General features: G+C 45.2%; 1 protein-coding gene across 1 annotated transcript in view; it reads left to right on the forward strand.

Annotated features, from left to right (window-relative positions):
• The window catches only part of LOC147725786 (uncharacterized), a 153,084-nt gene that overhangs the window by 19,113 nt on the left and 111,620 nt on the right, over positions 1 to 22,351 (forward strand). The window contains exon 2 of the mRNA XM_086959938.1: positions 3,900 to 5,622. Coding sequence (XP_086816064.1) covers positions 4,563 to 5,622 — 1,060 coding nt within the window. The 5' untranslated portion in view covers positions 3,900 to 4,562. The remainder of the gene's footprint in view (positions 1 to 3,899; positions 5,623 to 22,351) is intronic.

Consider the following 22,351-nt stretch of genomic DNA (forward strand, 5'->3'; position numbering starts at 1 on the left):
TTAGTCTTTAAGTCTTTCGTTTTCTTATCTGATTTTTCTTTCTCCTCTTTATCCCTATTTTCATAATACTGTGCAGTTGCAAGTATTTGCGCAGTTGTAGAAACAGCCCACGCACTCTCGGAATCTTTTAATTTGTTGCATAGCTCAGGTAGCAAATTATGTACGAATTTATTGACAAACAGTCTCTGTCCTCCTTCTGTGCTCATATCCTGACCACTATGATCTACAAAAGTCTCTTCGAACCTCGTGAAAAAGTCGGAGACACTTTCGTCTTTCTTTTGCCTGCATGCGGACAACTTGTCCCAATTAACACGCAATGCGGGCATCAGAGTCTTCATTAAGTCGATTATTCTACCTGGAAGATTAGCAATTAGGGGTTCGGGTTTGGAACCACCTATTTGCTGACCATCCGCTGCAATGATAGCTGCCCAATCACCACGTAGGGCAACTGGATGATTCTCTTTTCGAATTTTAGCCCAAATTGGTTGCGGAACTACATTACCAAATAACATATCAATGTCTGCCAGATTCATTACACAAGCCTCAACTGTCTGTGTTAATTCCTTATAGTATCCGGCAGGATTCTTACGCGGGTCTGGCAAGGCCTGCTTCACTGCTAGTACTTCGGCTCGTTTCCATGGAATGTGTATCCACACTCTTTGGAATTGGGCCGGAGCGGCTGCAATACCATTTGCCAAATCAGCTTGCACAGCATCACGCCAAATTGGAGGTACCTCCCTCATTGGATATTGGCGATTTTAGCTTCATACTACTTTTCTCTAAGTCTCTTGGTGAACGAAGTGATGGATCATTTCTATAACTTAAAATCAGCTCCATCGCTTCTTTTATATTTTGACCTACTATCATTCCTGCAGCAAACTCTTTCTGAACCTTAATTAAGTCTTCTAAATTCGATTCAACATCATCTTCTTCTACTTCCTCACGTAACAGCGAGCACATCTCGTCAAAGACATACCGTTGCGTTGGTTCATTCCATTGCATAAATGTATCTAGTACATCTCTCGTGCTATATCTCCTACTCTTCGAAATCCATCTGAGAGCCGTAGAATCTAAAATTCCCCGTTCCTCAGTACTCGGAAGCTGACTACGTCTTTGAACAGAGTCAGAAGTAGGAGTCTTGATTAAAGTTTTATAGAGGGGAGACAGAATGCTGGAAACAGAATCAGTGATTCTTCGACGAACAGAAAGTGGAGTCAACACACTAGCAGACGCAGAGAACACAGTAGAAGTAGGAACAGATAGTGGAACAGTAGGAGTATCGAGGAAGATAGTTTGTGGAACAGTAGGTGTAAGCGATACAGATACAGGTATAGAAGTCGGCAATCCAGGAAGAGGAGGTGCCGTAGGAATATTCACATTGACCACAGGAGGTACAGGAGCTTGATTCTGAGGGGCAGGAGCAGGAATACCAGGTTGTCCAGCAACCGGCAGTTGAATATTCGGTAAAGGTGGAGCCGTAGCACCCTGTGCATACGGTGGAGGTGACCTTAACAGATAAGACAACAGAGGATCGTTTTCGGGGTCCTCCAGTATCTTAGTTGTTTTCGATGGCAAGGCAGGATAGCACTTGTCAATCGCTAAATTATGCTCTCTAATGGCCACCTCTATGGCCTTCTCAGACTCGTTGACTTGCAGCTGCTTAGCCGCTTGCTCTAAAGTCAATTCGTCTTGCTCTTTCTGTTCTTTCTTTAACCTTTTAATTTCTCTCTGTTTAGATTCTTTTCGCCAGTAACGGAAAGAATCAAACATTGCCGGCCGGGCTTTCTTCCTAAACAATTTCGCTTCTAAATTATCAAGGATTTCGGGTTCAAAACTACCATGCAGTGGCCAACTAAGGACACCATCCTTTTTCGTATAGCGGACCCACACCTCATTATAAGATATAGGACCCACACCATGCTTACAGTACAGGTCGTATAAGGGAGTCCCAATCGGAGGAACCAGACATGAGTCCTCCAATCGTGAATCACTGCTGCAACCAAAACATGACAACATACAATTTCTCCGACTTACCATTTTGCAATCCGGAACACAGAACAAACAAAACACGAAACAGATATGTGCACCTGAACCAAGAACTTAGGCCTACCAAAAGCGAACTGATGTATCGATACCCAAACTAAACCAAATAGATTATCGTACTCAGAACAACCAGTGATAATCTTACGAAACCAAACCAAACTAAGAACCAAAAAGGATTTTAACAACCCTCACGAAATAACCAGCTAGCAACCACTAAATACTTAACTGAGGCACTGAAGACGTCACCAAGGAGAAACCCGTCACGTTTCGCCGTACTAAGGACTGCACCTCGGGTCCAAGACAGGGCGACGGTCAAGGCAACGGCCCACTGCAGCCGTCCTGAACGGGAACCCTCGTGGAAGAGAACGTCGGGCCACTTTTGCGATATGCCGGGATCGATGAAGTGGGGCGCCTCCCTCAGGAATCTTCACACGAAGCTTCTCGAACTCTTCAGGCTTTTGGACCGGTACCGAATGACGTCGCCCCACAATGGGCGCCAATTGGAGTTCTGGACTTTTTGGTTCCGTCCAGAGGTGTCAGGGAACAACACCCGAAGACCCCGGAGTTCCACCTGCCTTGGTGCACAAATAAACAGAAACACGGGCTTCTCGATGGTGGCGTCAAAGACCAAAGGTTTATTACTGCAGGGACACAGAAGTCACAGAAACTACACACGAGCAGATTCTAGGAGCCTGTTCGATTTGTACAAAGAGGGTTGCTCCTTATATACTAAAAATTGGGCTTCAGGCAAATTCTTTACATATTAGTACATTCCCAAACCTTTGTGTCCTAAACAATAAATATTTGGCGTTACACAGGAACCGTAGATAATATCTGATGCCAAACATTACGAAGAGGGGTTCCCACTAGTTCATCACAATCCCTTGTCAATATTGCATTCAAGAGCCGGACCGCCTCATCGTAAATTTCGTTACCTCCCCCTAATAAAGATTCAGAAAGAAAGGAACGGAGCCAGGTGTGGAAGATAGGAAAGTGGGATAAGGGATGTTTGTGGGTTGTAAATGGGCAAGGCTACCGGCTTCGGCCGCCTAATCATGATCGGGACAATGGACACGAGAACCAGTTCAGTAGGGCTGGCCTCGGGCGGAGGAGGCAGCCTTTGTCGAGTCATGCAGCTACAGCGTGTTCTGTTCCAAGGTGTACGTGTCACTAAAGAGGTGAATCGCCGGCTAAGCCTACGTGTCCTTAATTGAAATGAAGTGATCAGAGGTTATTGCGTATGTGAGGGCAAGAAACACAAAATGGCTGCCATGATCTAAGATGGATGCCATGGGTAGATCAGAAATGTGTTTGTAACAGGAGTACTCTTGCTCGTAGCGAAACGAAAACACCAGGATATGCTAAATGGATCATTTGCGGTTCGCTGATACCAATATTATGTATTTCCGACAATATTGAAAACACAGGTTCAAATCGTCACGGAACCTCAAGTGTATGTTGTCCTAACGTGCAGATCCTGTATAGGTTTTACAGGAACTACACAACACTAGTTAATCCTATATGATATGGAGTGGAGACGTCCTTTATTGGCTTTGTGTCTTCTACTCATTCGCATTCCATTATGGGCTGCCATTGACTCTGTTTAACATAAAGAACCTGGGCCTGGTTTAGGGTTGGACAAGCAGGCAGGGACTCCGTCACAAATGCGTGGTTATCCCCTCTGTCTTATTACTACTTCATTATATCCTAATACACATATATAAAGCGGGCCAGATATGTAAGGTTTGTGACTAAAGTACCCATCAACCCACCAAGCCGTAAATCAAACCCATAGTGTTTAGAAGTTTATTATTTTGTTCTCATGCAACACTAATCTGGATTTCTTTTTTCTCCAGTCCGACAGGTGATTGAAACATAGAAAGGAAGTAAAAAAGAACATTACATGTTTGTAAGGAAGTCCTTTGTACAAATAGATATGGAAACACAGAACAAGGCAATCCCTTTCATTTATATCAAGAATCAAAGAAGAAGCTTCTCAGACATCAGACACTAGAGCCCCATCGAGGAGATACCAAGCCTGAAAAATAAAAAGAGAAACAAACTGGAGATATTATGTTACGAAAAATCATGTGTATTTCTCATTGTGAAAGCGACTTCCAGTGCAAAGAATCTGTTCCGGACACCCAATGGCACCGCACACCAAAGAGCTAATCTAAGTATGTTTATGCCTGCACTTTACCTGGAGTAGAGCGTGAGTCTGTTAGCTGGAATGCACGTGAAACACGTGAAACAGGCTACATAAATGTACTGAATGACTACACCTTCAATGTAAATAGATGAAACAGAACATCAAAATACTAATAAATAAGGGTATTAATAGCAGAAGACATAATATAGATGCACTGAATTATTCAACAATTTTATTTGTTGCAGATGAATATCCTAAGATAGGAGCCACAAAACTGTGGAAGTTTGGAAAATGTTCTGAATGCAACAATACTGGTAATATGCAGGTACAACCAAGAGCACCTGAAAATCCACAAATGTTCTGATGTGACATGGCTTCTGCTGCAAATTACAGTTTATTAGTCCATCAGAGAAGTCTCACTGATGAGAAGCCGTATAAATGTTCAGAATGTGATATGGCATACAAAACAAAGGAATATTTATTAGTCCATATCCGAACCCACACTGGTGAGAAACCATATGAATGTTCTGAATGTGACAACGCTTTCAGGCTAAAAGAGCTTTTATCAATTCATCTTCGAACCCATACTGGTGAAAAACCATATGTATGTTCTGAATGCAGCAAGGCTTTCAGGCAAAGGCCTCATTTATTAAGACACCAGAACATTCACACCGGTGAGAGGGCATATAAATGTTCTGAATGTGAAAGGGCATTCAAAAAAGAGGAACATTTATCAGTGCATGAGCGAATCCATACAGGTGAGAAAACATATAAATGTTCTGAATGTGACAGAGCGTTCCGTAAAAAGCAGCAGTTATCAGTACATGAACGAACACATACTGGTGAGAAGCCATATAAATGTACAGAATGTGACAAGGCTTTCAGTCAACAGTCAGATTTTATACATCATCAGAGAACCCATACTGGTGAGAAACCATATAAATGTACAGAATGTGATCGAGCTTTCAAGCTTAAACATTTTTTAACAGATCATCACCGAACACATACTGGTGAGAAACCATATAAATGCTCTGAATGTAATAAGGGTTTCACACGAAGATCTTATCTAATAATTCACCAGAGAAGCCATACTGGTGAGAAACCGTATAAATGTACAGAAAGTGACAAGGCTTTCAGTCAAAAGTCTTATTTTTCACATCATCATAGAACCCATGCTGGTGAAAAACCATATAAGTGCTCCGAATGTGACCGCTGTTTTAGCTTCAAAGCTCTTTTATCAAGTCATCAGCGAATACATACTGGTGAGAAACCATATAAATGTTCTGAATGTGATAAGGCTTTCAACCGAAGGTATCATTTAATACTTCACCAGAAAACCCATACTGGTGAGAAACCGTATCAATGTACTGAATGTGAAAAGGCTTTCAGACAAAAGAGTCATCTGTCAAAACACGAGAGAACCCATCTGAGTCTTTCACCTCAAAGGTACAGCTGATAGGACTCAGGCAAAACCATACTATGGAGAAGCCATGTAGGCGTTCTGAATGTGATAATGCATTCAATAAAAGAGCATTTATCAAATTAGCTAACCGATAATGGCAAGAATCCTCTTCAAAGTTCTGGATGTGACAAGGCCTTCAAGTGAATCAATTCCTTTTATTTCTACACCAGAAACATAGGATTTTATAATAAGTAGAATACTGATTCATCAGTGAACTTGTTTGACCCAGAGCCTGCCTCAGACTTTTTCCGATATCCAAGTTTGGCTTCAAGGACCTTCCTAAAACTGAACTCATAAATAATTCACTATTGTATCCAGTTTAATTTTAAAAAAAAGCTCAGATAAAGTGCTTTGCAACATGATCCTCAGTGCACTGAAGAAACTAAGCTTTACCATTGTCTTCTTGATGGCTTTCATCGCCAACAAAATGCAGAATACTTGGTTCAAGCTCTCTCTTTTCCGAGGTTCTCTATGGTGGGATTGTAAATGCTGTTTTTCTGTCACATGGATGGCCCAAACCCTGCTCACTAACAACACTGAATCGATCTTAACTTCTCTGAAAAGGTATATTCGATGCTGCTGATTTAAAAATACATACATTGGGGGAGGAGCTACGACACCAACCAAGGTGGCCGCATAGTCTCCCGGCTCCGCTGACCCCCGTCCTCCGCTCGCTTATCCTGTCGAATATCCTGCTCTCATGCCCCGGATTTGTGTGGGTGAACTAGTCTGCATCCCGATGGTGTGATCGGAATTTTTCTGATGTTCTGGTGTGAAGTAACATCGAAAATGTTTTGAGGCCTAACCTAGACTGGAAGCCGGGGTCTTGATTTCTGGTCTACCCGGGTCCAAAGTGAACAACAACGGACTGCCGAGGGTGGTTGGGTCCGGTCCCTGGAACTTTCAAAAATTTTTCTGAACTACTTTGCAACCATCTGCTGCTTGGTGCTGTACCTGAGGTGGGGCGACGAGTGGTGCGCTGTGCTGCGTCGCGGGGGGCCCCGGCCCGGAGGCCCGGCACTAGCACCGCTGGTGCCCCGGGGTAGGGGTCCCGCCGCGCGTTGCTGCATGTTGCTGGCCCGTCCCTCACGGCCTGTTTCTGCTCCGGCTTATCCTGCCCCGGAGAGGGAGCCTCTCCGTGTGGATCGTTATGCCTGTGGCCGAATGGAACCCGGCGGAACAGACTCAATGTGGCCCTTCCTTGCGGATGGTAATGGCGGAAGTTGCGGCGCTTCCAGCGATGGTGAGGGCCCAGGTCAATCATTGGCTGTCGGCAACAGATGGAATCATAGGACCGGGAACGAGCCCTGACTTGCTCTTTGAGACCCGGCAGCCGACTTGCCCCTTGTTGGAAGCCCTACTGGTGTGTTTGGACCCGGTGCTGGAAGCTGTGCCTGCCCCCGAAGAAACGGAATTCATCGTGTGTGCGGAGTTTGGTGACTCTCTCAAGTTCTCGGAAACATCGGTCCTACAGTTATCGGAGCATTCCACTGCTTCCCCCATCCTGGACACTGTTGGCCCACACTTTGATCTGTGTCGGAACGAGTCACACCCCCTCCCCAATCGGTCTCCCAATATGGCAGATGGAACGCTGCTTGGCTTCGGGGACGGGGAGGGACATCGTTGGTGCATGCTGTGTGCGTTGGGACCTGCTATTCCTCTCCTAATTGCTGACTCAAGCTCCGGCTGCTTCTGTGTGAACTTTGACTTTCCGGGGATGTGGCTTTTCTTATCTGAGGGACACGGCAACTTTGTTAGACGGGGCCAAGGCTGAGATGGTGGGTTGAATCGTTTACGATGGATCTATTGGTAACGGGACTGCTTCATCAACGGACGGATTCCGGGGCGGGGGGTTCGTGGTTCCCCCTGGGGTATTTTTGTATGGTGGATAACTTTACTTGTGTTGGCTTAGGGGGGCCCCTTTGATAGGGTGGGGGGGGGAGAGACCGGGAGCGCATAGACTATCGCCCTCCTCCGCTTCCCCGTTAGGTGGGGTTTCCTTTCTTTCTCTTTTTTCTCTTCTTCTTCTATATTTCGGGTTTGGTTCTCGGGTGACAGGCACACTGCTGGTTGGGGGGCCGTAGTCATCTGCAGGGGTGCAGGGTGGGGGGTTGGGGGAGGGGATCTTTCGTTTTTATTTTTGTTTCTATGGCCTTTTTTCTCTCCTCTTATCTTTCTTTGTCTTTTTTTCTTTTCTGGGTCAGTGCAGTGGGTTTTCTTTGGTATCACTCCCTGCTTTTTCATCTGTGCCTCAATTTTCGTGGTGTTTTTTGGGTTTTAGGGCAGGTAACTGCAGGCGCGAATTCACCGTAATATTCCTTCACATCCTGACCTCTTGTTTCAGCGCCATTGATTTGATCGATTACTGTTTATTGTCGATACGTTTACTATTCTGCCTGCCATTTTCGCTGCTGGGAAATTGTTCGGCACCTGATCCTTCCATCTTATATTATAAAATGAAAACCTTTTATATCCTGTTTTTCTAATTGTGCTGTTCAGTGGCCAAGAGTACGCTAGCATGGAGATTCCGCTCCCCGAGGTGCTGCATGTGATTAAAATTGCTCTCTGTTAATCTAACTGATTAGCGGCCGGCCCCCGGGGTTGTAGGCCCATACTTGTATTTGGTTTAAATGTCAATAAAGATTTTCCCCCCCCAAAAAAATACATACATTTATGATCATATTTTTCTAACCCAAATCAGCACTGGTTGTTGCTGCAATTAAGTATCCTCTTCAAGGTGCTTTACATTGCAGATAAAACTGTGCCAACCAGCGCTTCTCTCTACATGACTGAAAATGAAACCCCTCAAGAAGGAGGACGAGCAACATTACAACATAAGGCACCTGAACATTGCAAGTGAAGATGTGCAAAAACAACCAAGCACCGGCAATGCCAACAGATCTCCCCCATTGAAGCTATTTGTTTTGCTAGCTTCAAGTGTTTTGTTATTTTTCAAAGAGAGTGTGGTAATTGATGCACTGCCATGGAATACTCAAAGCTAATTAAAAAAAATACCTTCCTCATATCAGCAGTAGAAAGATGCAGGTCAACCAGTTACAAACACAGCAAAGCAGAAATGCCCTGGGATGGAAGCACACAGGGGCGCTACAGAGTGCTTATCCAAGATCCCCCCTTGGGAGAGATGCTTCACTTCCAGATCCAAATAAAAAGTTGCCCTATTTCCTCTCTTGCCAGGAATTGAACATTTGTGGGTCTGGTTAAACCAGTCCAGCCATTAATTAGCTGGGTGCTGTGGCTGAGAACGTTGGGAGCTGACTAGGGTCATAACAGAGTCACACCATAATTGATTGAAGGCCAGTATTTGCAGACTATGCGGGCTGGTTTATGAAAATTTGGTTCACTCAAATGTGCGCTAAACTTGTATTGGGGAATGATATTGTCTCTTGTTGCTGCCATGTGGAGAACCTGTTATTGACCTAACGCAGTGGCTCAACAGGAAACTATAAATGTGGGACCGCACCAAGCTGCAGACCTTCGACTCATGAACAGTAAAGCAACATTGTAAGATGGGAGAGGGTAGATACAGTTCGTGAGCTGCAGCAAGTGGTGGGTGAGTAGCCTTCGGTTGGTGGATTCAGGCTACCCTAGTCCGTAAATGTAAATGTAAATGTGTTTCGATTTATATAGCGCAACACTTTAACCCAGGGGTCTCAAGGCGCTTGCTTAGGGAACCCGTCCTGGTATTCCCCTGTGAGATACCCCGGCCGGGTATCCACAAGGTGAAAGTCAGGCATCCCGCCGCGAGGGGCCGTTGTGGAGATTAAGCAAGCTATTGCCCAGAGTCGCAGAGTGCGAACCCGTGAGTCGAGAAGGCACCGGATCGAGAATTATCGAGTCCGTGGAATTTTTAGCCCAAGACCCGCCGAGGCGGGGAATTGAACCCTGGTCCAGGACCGATCTCAGCTTCCGGGTCTGCCGCCTCTAACCCCTGAGCCACACTTCTCCACCTCTCGTAATGCTGATGTTGGATTTAATGGTGAAACATTCCTTTCTTTACTTTCAATTTGATGTTTGTAGGGTGTTGGGGGAAGATGTTTTTTTATTGGTGATTTGGGTTCTCGGTGTGGGTGGCGGAAGGAACAGTTTGGGAGGAAGTAGGTAATTGATTTGTTGCAAACTCTACAGTGGAATCTTATGGTCATGTGCCTCCTAAGAGGAAAGTAAGAGGTTACTTTATAGGAGTCCTGTGATTGATTCCATACATTCTCATAGACTCCCACTGAATAGTCCAGGTTAGGTATGCTTCAATTGGATGTTAAATATGTCATGTAGTACAGCTGCTAAACATGTTTTCTAACATAAATCGTTCACCTTGTGATAGAATGCTGTAAATTGGTAGACACTCGAATTTGTAATAGTAATCGTATAAGAGCAAGATCTCAAGTGGATCTTGCCTATGACGTCATATAGTCTAATCGAAATCAAAGATGGCCGACAGAAATAAAAAAAATCATTTTAAATCTTCAGATTTTCGTCAAATTTGGCACAAAAATTTGTGTACACGTCAGTGCATGTTATATGCATGCCCACGTTGGATCTAGTGTGTAACATAATAAATATAAATCCAAAACAGCCACTTATAAGGACGCCAGGAATAAGTAACACACACTGTAGCGAAAGTAAACTTATAATTTGCATCATTTGTATCCTTACAGCACATACTTTGAACATGTGGATACTTTTTCCGTTGTAATTAAGCAATACAAGATTGAAACTCAAAATAATCTTTATTCGATCATTTCCCAGATGATCATATAAGATGTACATTATTTAAAACACCCAAAATTAATATAAAAATAATCAAATATTGTAAAATGCGTCAATAAAAATATAATAAGTACCAGGCACAAAAGCCATAAAAAAGACCTGTTCTAAAAACATGAAATAATGTAATACAAGCACAAAAGCCAGGACACAAGGTACAAGAAGAATTGAGTTTTCATTGTTAAAATAACACAGACTTTCTCACACGTAAAATGCCCCTCAAAAACGGCCAACCAAATAACCGGTATATAGGCCCTTTAGTTGCTGTAAGAAGAGCAAAGCAGCTATGCACTTAGTACATTTGTACCTGCGCAACAGAGGCAATAGAAATTTCCTGGTACAGGGAAGATAGAAATTACAAAAAGAAAATAAAGTGTAATAAGGTCTGGTTTGATTGCTGGTCACACAGGTAAATACAAATATCGTTTGGAGAGTATTGCCCTAAGGGGAAACAACATCCAGCGTATTAGTCCTAACAATACACGATTATATTAAACCCTGATCATTTCTATATGAAACAGCGATAAATCTAGTTTGTATACTGTCTTAATCTTGATGAGTTTTCACTGCAAAAGCAAAGGTCGTGCGCGTGAGGCTCGCCTTTGAGCATTTGCATTGATTTCGCTACAACATTTTTCTCCCACAGCAAATAAGTTCTGTGCTAGCATTAGATGCCTCCGGAATGGCTGTCCATTATGGTACAATTACTCCAATCTGCTTCCAGCCCCTATCCTTTATATTTGCATTTATATTTGAAACAAATACCGAAATAAAGGGACACTTATAATTTAACAAGCATTGGCATAGCCAACAGGTCCCGCCTTTGGGACCTTGTAAGTGATTAGCTGGAGTTGTTGGATTTGCAAATGTCTTTAAACTATGTTGTAGAACAGTATGGCTGCTGTGCTGTGCAGTATGTTGAGAGTTATGCAAATGTTTGTTACCTTTATATATAACCAAGAACAAATGAACAACCCTGTGATAAAAATGAATTAACATAACCAAGATCTTCTAGTTTTCTTGTCCTTACAATGCTGGCACCTTCTTCCTGCCGGTTCTAATGCTTGTCGTTGTATTTTTTTAGGTCTCGCTTAAGCCATCGTGTTAACGATGCTTTGGCACGATATTAATTAGGGACTTTAAAAAATGCTTCCAAGGGCTTTTCCAGGCGGATTGCCTACAGTGCATGTGTGCAGGCGTGTGCACATCACAGACCACTGGCAGCCTGTGAGCCTCTCTCCGCACTGCTGGTTTGCTTGCCGCCGGGATCAGACTTCAAAGGAATCCGCTACCCCGCCGTTTCTGGCTTTGCTTGCTGAAGGCTGTCATGCCCAAGATCACACCGACTGTCAGTTGCAGCAGTGAAATGAAAAAAAGCCCAACAGTTCACTTTGAGAGATCCCTCCTGCTGCTGCTATTACCTTGCCCCCTGGTAGCTCCCTGAGGATAGGAGGTGCAGTTAACACAGGACCTGCACATGGGTGTGAATTGCATTGGTCGTGCCACATAGTTACACACCACATAATTACACTGCACTCAATGCAACATACACTCCAAATACCACTCAGTGCCACATAATTACACACCACATAATTACACTGCACTCAATGCAACATGCACTTCAAATACCACTCAGTGCCACATTACACGCCACATAATTACACTGCACTCAATGTAACATACACTCCAAATACCACTCAGTGCCACATAATTACACGTCACATAATTACACTGCTCTCAATGCAACATACAATCAAAATACCACTCAGTGCCACATAGTTATATGCCACATAATTACACTGCACTCAATGTAACATACACTCAAAATACCACTCTGTGCCACATAATTACACGCCACATAATTACACTATCTATCTATCGCCCTCACTCTATCTATCTATCTATCTATTGCCCTCACTCTATCTATCTATCGCCCCTCACTCTATCAATCTATCTATCGCCCTCACTCTATCTATCTGTCGCCCCTCACTCTATCAATCTATCTATCACCCTCAATCTATCTATCGCCCTCATTCTATCACCCTCACTCTATCTATCTATCACCCTCTATATATTACCCTCACTCTATCTATCGCCATCACTCTATCTATCTCCCTCACTCTATCTCTGTCTGTCTATCGCCCTCCCTCTATGTATCTATCTATCGCCCTCCCTCTATCTATAACCCTCACTCTATCGCCCTCACTCTATCTATCACCCTCTATCTATCGCCCTCACTCTAACTATCGCCATCACTCTATCTCCCTCACTCTATCTCTCTGTCTATCTATCGCCCTCACTCTGTCTATCTATCGCCCTCACTCTATCTATCGCCCTCATTCTATCACCCTCACTCTATCTATCTATCTATCTATCTATCTATCACCCTCTATATATTGCCCTCACTCTATCTATCGCCATCACTCTATCTCTGTCTATCTATCGCCTCACTCTGTCTGTCTATCTATCGCCCTCCCTCTATGTATCTATCTATCGCCCTCCCTCTATCTATCTATCACCCTCACTCTATCGCCCTCACTCTATCTATCTATCACCCTCTATCGCCCTCACTCTAACTATCGCCATCACTCTATCTATCTCCCTCACTCTATCTCTCTGTCTATCTATCGCCCTCACTCTGTCTATCTATCGCCCTCACTCTGTCTATCTATTGCCCTCACTCTATCTATCGTCCTCCCTCTATGTATCTATCTATCGCCCTCCCTCTATCTATCACCCTCACTCTATCTATCGCACTCACTCTATCTATCTATCGCATCACCACAGCATCACTCAGCACCACCACAGCATCACTCAGGGGCACCACAACATCACTATGCGGTACCACAGCATCACAGAATGCCACAGCCTTCCTCGTCGCCACCACAACATCACTCAGCGTCACCACAGCATCAATCTGTGCAACCATTCAACAACAACTGGTTCAAATATGTGCTCTCAATGTTTCAAGCTTTATTACAAATGTCACAAAAAGATGTTAATATTTCACTTCTGTTCTTGGATTTTCGTCACAATAAAATACACTGAACATACAGCCATATTCATGAAGTGAAATTGCGCCCGCAATCGCTGCAAGAAAGCAATTGCGGGCGCAATTGACGAAATCTGCATTCAACAGCAAAATAGCGAATTCGCTAACACATAATAGCGAATTCGCAATAAAAATCGCAGAATCCCGGTAGCCGATCATTAGCGAATCGGAAAATGCGACAAACCACGGAATCTGCGAAAAAAAATTGCGAAATCGCAAAATATTCGCTATCGGCATTCATAAAAAATCGCTAATAGCGAAAAACCCAAAAATCGCTGTTTGCGCGGCGCTAAATAAGGAGAACTCAAACCAGGTGGTAACCATAAAAGCCATGAACAAATTACATTTGAAAAACCGTTGGCCAATCAGCAACAGGTTCAGGCCTGACCAATCACACATAAGGACATTCAGCAACAGCATTTGGAGTGCCACAATGCCAGGAATGTACATGGTGGTGAGGCGTCGAAGGCTACAGCGAGCAGCACAGAGGAGACGCAGGATCCAGGACAGAATTTTCCTCCAGCGGGTCACCTTGCTGGGCCAAACCAGAGAGCAGATATATGCAAAATATAGGCTGAATGGGGAAATGATAATGCAGCTAATACAGGACCTTGACCCCCTGATGCAGCACCCAACAAGCCGTACCAATGCGGTGCCTACACATGTGCAGGTATTGTGTAGCCTGCACCTCCTGGCCTCCGGGAGTTTCCAGGGGATAGTAGCGGCTGCTGGGGGGATATCCCAGCCCACCATGTCACGTTGCCTCCACACTTTCGTTGACGCCATGCTCACCCAGCTACAGCGTCACATCAAATTTCCCACGAGCCAACAGGAATTGGACTTGACCAAGCTACAATTCTACAATGTAGCCCATTTTCCCCATGTACTTGGATGCATAGACTGTACCCACGTCGCCATCTGCCCACCAGCTGCCACAGAGTATATGTACCGCAATAGAAAGTCTTACCACTCCCTGAACATACAGATGGTGTGCAATGCTAAGTCATACATCACTGACATTGTGGCCCAGTACCCAGGGAGTACCCATGACTCCTTCATATTCAGGCACAGCGGCCTCCACTCACGACTGGTCAGGGGAGAGTTCGGTGAAGGAAACCTACTTGGTAAGTGCACTTTGTCAACAATGTCACATTGCTATGAAGTAACTGCGCAGCACAGGCAATCACCATCTGCTCCTCTCATTCAGGTGACAGTGGCTACGCCCTCCGTGAATACCTCCTGACCTCTTACTTCAACCCTGCCACACCCCAGCAACGGCGTTACAACGCTGCACACATACGGACAAGGAATTGCATAGAAAGGACATTTGGCCTGCTCAAGAGCAGGTTCCGCATACTGCACAAGACAGGTGGGGCCATGTATTACAGTCCAGCATTGTGCTGCCGCATTGTGGCTGTCTGCGCAATACTACATAACATGGCAACCAAGCGCCGGATACCTGTCGACATCTCTGGCAGTGAATCTGAAGGGGACGACCGTCCACCTCCACATGTACGTCATGCCCGCGGAGAAGATCCTGCGGAAGGACACAGGCGCCGCAACCACATCACTACAAACTGTTTCTAGTGCACACATACCACTAACACAACACTGCACCCATGCATGGCGGATGAAATAATGACATGAGTGTGTATGAAGTATGACCTTTCATCTTTAATGTTTCTTCACAATAAATTGGCCTTCAAAAAAAATAATTGTCTGATGGGGAGTGTATTACTCCATAACTCCCCATGCTGGGGTAGGAGGTTTGCAGGACTGGACTGCATGGCCTCCCTCATGTTTTTACAGTACTCAACGATGTTGACGACGAGACGCCCCAAGTCGTCTCTCCGCATTGTCAGGGACGTTGTTGGCCCGACTCCCTGATGTTGGCCGGCTGCTGCGGCGAGGTGGAGGCAACGGTGGTAAGGAGGCACTGCTATTGGTCGACGCAGCCTCACTTGCGTCGCCACCACCCTCTGCTTCATCCCGGCCAGTGAGTAGGTGCACAGCAGCAGTGAGTAGGTCGAGTGACCTGGCCACATCCTGGCAACACTGCACCATTTGTGCCTGCATAGCGAGTGAGCGACGTGCCAGCTGAGATGTGGCGTGGCCGACAACATGGTTAGACCTAGTGTAGGCCGATAGGTGGGCCAGTAGTTGTCGGTGGCGTCTACGGGTCATGTCCTGCTGTGAGACAAGCAGCTGGTTGTTCTGTCTCACAGCTGCTGTCATCTGGGCAATATGTTGCCCATTTGCCTGCATCTGTGCAAGCATTGCTGCCATGTGGCGTGCCTGCGTGCGATGCACCGCCAGCATGCTCCGTTCAATGACCAGGCCTGGGTCTGGTGTTTCTAGTGCCCTGCCGGTGCCTGCTGGGCCCTGGCGCTGCTGGCGCCTCTGTGCGATGGTCTGTGCCCTGCCAGCTGGTATGTGCCTCGTCTGCCTCCCAGGCGCTGGTGGTGGTGGCTGTACCACTGCTGTGGAGGCACGGGGTGTTGGTGCTGTCGCTGGTGCTGGCTGCACTGCAGTGGATGCAGGGGTGGCCCTGTCGGCACGGGGTGTTGGTGCTGTCGCGGGTGCTGGCTGCACTGCAGGGGTGGCCCTGTCGGCACGGGGTGTTGGTGCTGTGAGTGGTGCTGGCTGCAATGCTGCTTGATGTGATGTGCCAGGTTGTTGGGAGGACTGTCCCTCACCCTCAGTGTCCTCCGGGCTCTCAGCAATGTGTAGCGCATCACTATCGGTGCTGGCCTGATCCCCTGCACCTGTAATGTGAAAGGGTGGATGATTAATGTTATGTTTATTGCACAGGAAAATTTGACACATGCACGCAGCCTTGCTTTCCCTGACTGGGTTTTGTTTAGACTTAGCAATGAGTGCTCTGGCACTGTTGGGCTGACTGCGGGCTCATGATTACACTACAAGTACCACAATGCAATGGGGCTTTTTTGGTGTGCTTGGTCTGCATATTTGGGGATGTCATGGTGCTAGTTCAGGACGTATGGGCATTGTTAGGGGACTGGGTCGCAGTCGCATGGCACTTACCTTGACTTTGTTGTTGGCCGGGTCGAGAGGAGTCCAGCTGGATGACCCCCACGCAGGCTGCTGGCGCTATGGTCTCCTCAATCATGTTCTCCAAGGGGGTGTTAGGTGTGGCTAATGCTTCCCCTCCACCGGTGCCCAGTTGGTCCCCAAGCCGCAAAGCAATCCGCTCCTTCGAACGTCCTCGCAGGTCATACCAGCGCTTCTTTATGTCGTCGATGGAGCGCTGGGTGACACCGACGGAATTGACCTGGGCGCGGATGCGCTGACAAATCCTGCGCTTCTCGGGCTCTGGCACCCTCCGAGAGTCTTTGCCGAAGAGCTTCCCATAGTCATTGCACACCCCCTCAATGACATACTCCAATTCAGCCTCGGAAAATTTCATTTTTCTTTTCCTCTCCTGCCCACTGCTCCCTGCTGCTGCATCCTGGGACATCTTTCTGCACTTTCCTTCAGGCTGGGGTGCTGCAGGGTCTTGCTTTAGGAGCTCCAAACTTTACTGCTGCCACTCCCTGGCTCTGTGTTCGGTTTGTGGGTGTGGTGAGCCTACTTCCTGGTTGTGATGTCATCAGTGGGCTCGAAATGCGCCTTCCCGTTTTTGCGATCTCGCTGTTAGCGAGATCGCTAATTGCGATATCGCTATTTCGGCATGGGAAATTGACGAAACTGCGATTATTTAGCGATTGCCGCTAGATCGCAATCGCCAATTGCGATCGAATGCGAATCGCAATTTTTCCGCGCTTTCTATCATGAATGCAATTTTGCGATTCTCAAATAGCGATACGCAATTTTTCGCTATTTGCTAATCGCAAAATGGTAGCTTCATGAATCTGGCAGATAATCTTCACAAAAGTTATTTACAAAAGTTTAAGCTATTGCCATTATAAATTACAATAACTTTTATTTAAGTATTAATTATTTAAAAAAATTAAAATATATTATTATTTGTAATATCAATACATCTAAGTCATCTAAATACAACACATATTGCATTACAAATGCTATAGGTGTCACATTTGCGAAAGTTATAACTATTGGCATTGTAAATGACAAAGCTATTAATTTCGCTATTTTCAAAACCAACACATAAATAAAAAAATTGTCATTTACAATACCAATAGCTCAAACGTTCCTAATGCGAGACCTATTGCATTGCAAATGCTTGTTGAAGTCAGTGGCTACAAATCTCATTTTGCATGGATCGTGCTCTGCAAATGTTGTTGCGAATTGCGCTGTTTTAGTGCTTGTGCTTGTGTGAACACATGAATGCATGTGTTTGTGTAATCTTTTGGATAAGCAAAATGCTATTTGTCGATGCTGTGAAGCATTGGCAAGGAACCAGAAAGCACAAAGACGCGGATGCTGTGGTCGGCCACGTCATTCTGTAGGTGCACACGTGATGATGTATGCACACACAACTGAAAACATATTTCATGTACCCTGAGGGGTAGGGTAAGAACCAAGGAGCAGATGGGAAGTGGGTGAAGCAGAAGCAACAGAAGTACTTCTATTTGAGAGGGTGAAATAGCACAAAAGCAAAGAACAAAAAATACATGCACTCTCTTGAAGGGTGTAATGAAAAATAAAAATGTAGTTCTCTAAATTTGAATAATGGAAGTCCGCTACTGAAAAGGAAGTGAAAAAGGATACCCTCCTGAGGAGGGACAAACACAGGGAGAGGCAGGTAAGTCACTGAATAAGAAGTAAGCAAACGAGAGTAACAATACAGCCAACCAATTGTAAGCAATAGGCAGGCTCTAAGCCCACTGTAAGGGTTTGTTTTGGTCCAAAAGAGACTTTCAGCTTCAGACATAAAAGCTGTTTGGTAGGTGAGATATAAAAAATACCCCTTTTAAAGGATTAGCAACACCTCCTAACCAGGGAGACCGTGAATTGACATGAACACATGGCAACAGTGAGGGTTAACTTTTTATAATGGTAACTACGGTGGACAGTTATATAATCTTTAAAGTTCCTTGTAAGAAGAACAGGTTATCAGATCTGAATGGGATTCTTCTACGGAATCTAGGGCTCTGTTTGTTGAGAGATTATCTCTGACTTGTAATCCTGAAGTACATTTGATATAATTTTTTTTCGTTCCACAAAATATGAATAAAGAAATAACCTGGTGTTTGTACATCACGAACTAATCATCCGTAAGGATCTCAAGGCGTGGGGAAGATTAGACACGCTATTGCCCAGAATCACACGGCTGACCTGTCGCAGATGCCGGGGATCAAACCCAGAGCCCTATGTTCTAGTGTCAGCCACCCTGGCCACTGTGCCACACCTCTTCCCTGTGTGGAAAAGTGTCATGCTTAATGTTAAAATCCGACAAGAACTCACTTAGAGTAAAAATAATAACTGTCTCATGCAGCCCGAGATTACGATCCCTAAGGATCCTACTTACTGTCCCATGGAACCAGTCAGACATCGTCTCCTGCACAAAAGGGCAGTGCAAGAACTCTTCGGTCTGCCTTTGATTTCAGTGCAAGCCCCATTCACCTCACAAATGAGTTCTCTGTGTTGGGTTTTGATCAGTTTTGCCAAAGTGGGTAAATACGGCATTTGGGTCCGGGCTTGCCATTCACCAAGGAAAATCTACTGAACCCAAAGATTTCTAAAAACCTAGGCACCCAGGGGAGTCCCAGAGTGTTAAGACCTTATGTGGGTCTGTAACAGCCGGATTCTCAGACCAGATAGAATCAGCTCTTCAGAGCACCACCAACCCAGCCGGAACGTAATCACCTCCCTCCTCAGGACTTATTTACAATAGGTATCTATGCCTTGTACCTAAGGATGGGGAAATTAGCAATATACATGCATAGGTTTTCTACGATATCACACTCACACTAGTTAGTCTTGCTGCAACTTGGGCCCAGGCTAGTCTACCCTAGGGCAGTTCTGATTAGCTACCATTACACACTGATCACAGTCAGTGCCCGCCCGACAAGCCGCAATCCTGCGGGTCTAGACACCAGTATCCTCCCTGGTGTTCTCTCACTTACATCCCGAGCCGCAATCCTGCGGATCTAGACACCAGTATCCTCCCTGGTGTTCTCATTGCTTACATCCCAAGCTGCAATCCCGCGGGTATCGGCACCAGTGTCTACTAGAAGAACAGGTTACCCTGATTGAACAAGAATACGAGGCACATGCTGGTTCACTAAGAACTGGGGTACTTTATTACAATGATCATAATAATACAATACTATACAATAACATATATCCTGCAAAGGAAAGTGAAAGGATAGAATGTGCACACTATGAGACAAAGACTGACGTCACCTGATTAATGTGAAGTCTGGATTCAGCAGTCATCTAGGTTCCCTTCTCGTCTGTGCCTTGGCTCGTCTTAGGGTCACACTTCTGCAGTCACGGGTACACGTCTGCACCGCTATGCTCTGTCTTCTCTGCTTCCCTCCAAGTCACTGGAACCTTCCTTTCATTAGCTGCTTTCTCTCTGGCTGTTCTGCGCTACTCCTCTCTCCTCTCAATCACGGACCATCTTCACTTCTCGGCTTCAATCTTATAACTCAGTTTCAGCCACTCTGGTAATCGTTCTCTTGACTAACTGCTTCACTCGAAATGCTCTGATCTTATAGGTCAAAGCTCGCCAGCTGCTCCAACTAAAATAACTTCAATCTGTCTAAGAGAGTATCAGCTTCTTGGTCTTTCTCGGACTTCAAAATGGCGACTGTCTGCCTGGAAATAATTAATGGCATTGATGCTAACGGCTAGCTGCCGCCTACAGACTGACTGACTCACTTCCTCATGCTTTCACTAATATGGAAGCTTGTTCCTTCATGGAAATTTACGGCCAGTAACCTGCCGCCCACCAAATTCTTGTACCTCCCCGTACCAAGGACACGTTCCCAGCAAGCCGGCCTGATGTTGTGTCTTCGGAGTGGAGAAAAATACAGTCTTTCGATAAGAGCCAGCCTGAGCCGGTTCTCTCCAAGCGGACAACACTTCGTAACTAAAACATTACATTTGACCTAAATGCATCTCAAGCCGCCGGGGCAGAAAGCAAGATGGAGTCTCTCCCGTTTGAGGCCTACAAGGCCCGAAATAAGCATAACTCCATAGAAGGTATACTAACACTCTTGCAAAAGGACGGATTATCACTAATACTAATGAATCTATCCCCTATCCCCTAACATAAGTTTATAAGCCCTGATCTAAGGAAAAGGGTACGGAAATACATTACTGAATAGGCCCTGTCTATGGTTCTAATCCTTGCACTAGAATGATAATAGACTGGAGTCACCTCCAATCATCTTCTCTCAAAGGAGGGCCGAAAAAGTTGGTCAGAACAGGGTCCCATAATGCTTCCTTACCCAAATGCCCTGCAGTCCTCAAACTTTGGGTAAAACCACTCATATTCTGCTAATTTTTGTGAGAGAATGTTCCAGAATTTTTGAAAATCCACACCGTTCCTACAACCAGCATTCCCACACACCTCTCAATAAACATGGTACCTCACTTGTGTTGTGCGCAGTGACTTCTTCAGGGCTAAGAAACAAACAATAGTACAGAATCGGGAATGAAAGGTATGCCACAATAGCATCCACTGTCAGTTTCCCATTGTGACAGACTAACTTTGAAGGATCGGCTCATGTTGCCTACTCGAGCCTGTGGAAACCCATGCTGTTTTAAATGTGTTGCCTCAGTTGTTAAGTGACAAACTAGTGAAATTTAAGAAAAATTATTATAACACTTTTAGATCAAATAAACTCGTCCAGAGTTAAGGCATGCTTGTTCCCTGTGAGTCCAGTTGTGACATATGAACCTAAACAGTCAACAGTGACTTTGCTACAGTGAATTTAACATAACAACACACCCTTAACCCCTTGAATGCAGCCAAAATTTTCCAGCAGTATGGGAAAATTTCACACGTGCGCATCCCCACCATGACGTCCGGCAGCTGGGGGGCGTCCGACGCATTCAAGGGGTTAATGTTGCCTGGTACCCGAAGAAATGTAATAAAAAACAAAATACCTATACTCAAAACATGGGTCTTAGGGGAAAAAGACAGGTAAAAAGAAAGAAAAATAATGCTAAGTACGCAATGCCTGTAAGAGCAAGTTTATCGTGGTAAGGTGACCAAATCTGACCGGGAAACCAACCTTGAATCCGGTTGTATTTCCTTCCCGAATGGGATTCAATAGGGTCCAATGCCAGACACACAGTTGAGACTGCACATATCCTGTGTCCAGAAATAATCCCTCCTATTCACAGTATAAGTATCCTGGATGTGTTTCCCAATGAGGAGTTCCTGAGGATGAGTAAATAAAGGAAAGCTGCCAAATTACATATAAGATTACACACTGAAGGACTGGGTTTTTCTAAGACCCAGTGGTGCCAGGGATAACACCTGAAACCTTCGTGGGTTACCTGTTCCGGCGTACAAATGACAGAGACACGGGACACTTCCTTCGGCGTCAAAGATTTGAGGTTTATTTACTGCAGGGAACACAGAAGTCACGAGAAGTACATAACATGTATGTTCACGGAGACTGCTTCGAATTGTATCTGTGGATCGCTCCTTTTATACAGTTTTTCGTCATAAGATAACATGGCAAACAAAAGGTTACAACCCGGTTCCCACAGTAAATTTCATAGGGGGTCGCTTTCATGTATTCAGGGCCGGGAACAGGGAACAGTAGCATTTGTCGGTTCCCAACTGTAAAAGTACATCTTCCCACCATTAGTGCATTCCGTTCGGCTGTAAACAAATCAAGGAAGAGTCAGAAACAGGTGCAGAGGAAGACGAGGATAGCGAACAGATCGAGAAGAGTGTAAAAGGGGTGGTATC

Source organism: Lissotriton vulgaris, chromosome 3_1, assembly GCF_964263255.1.
Source record: "Lissotriton vulgaris chromosome 3_1, aLisVul1.2, whole genome shotgun sequence".
Lineage (NCBI taxonomy): Eukaryota > Metazoa > Chordata > Amphibia > Caudata > Salamandridae > Lissotriton > Lissotriton vulgaris.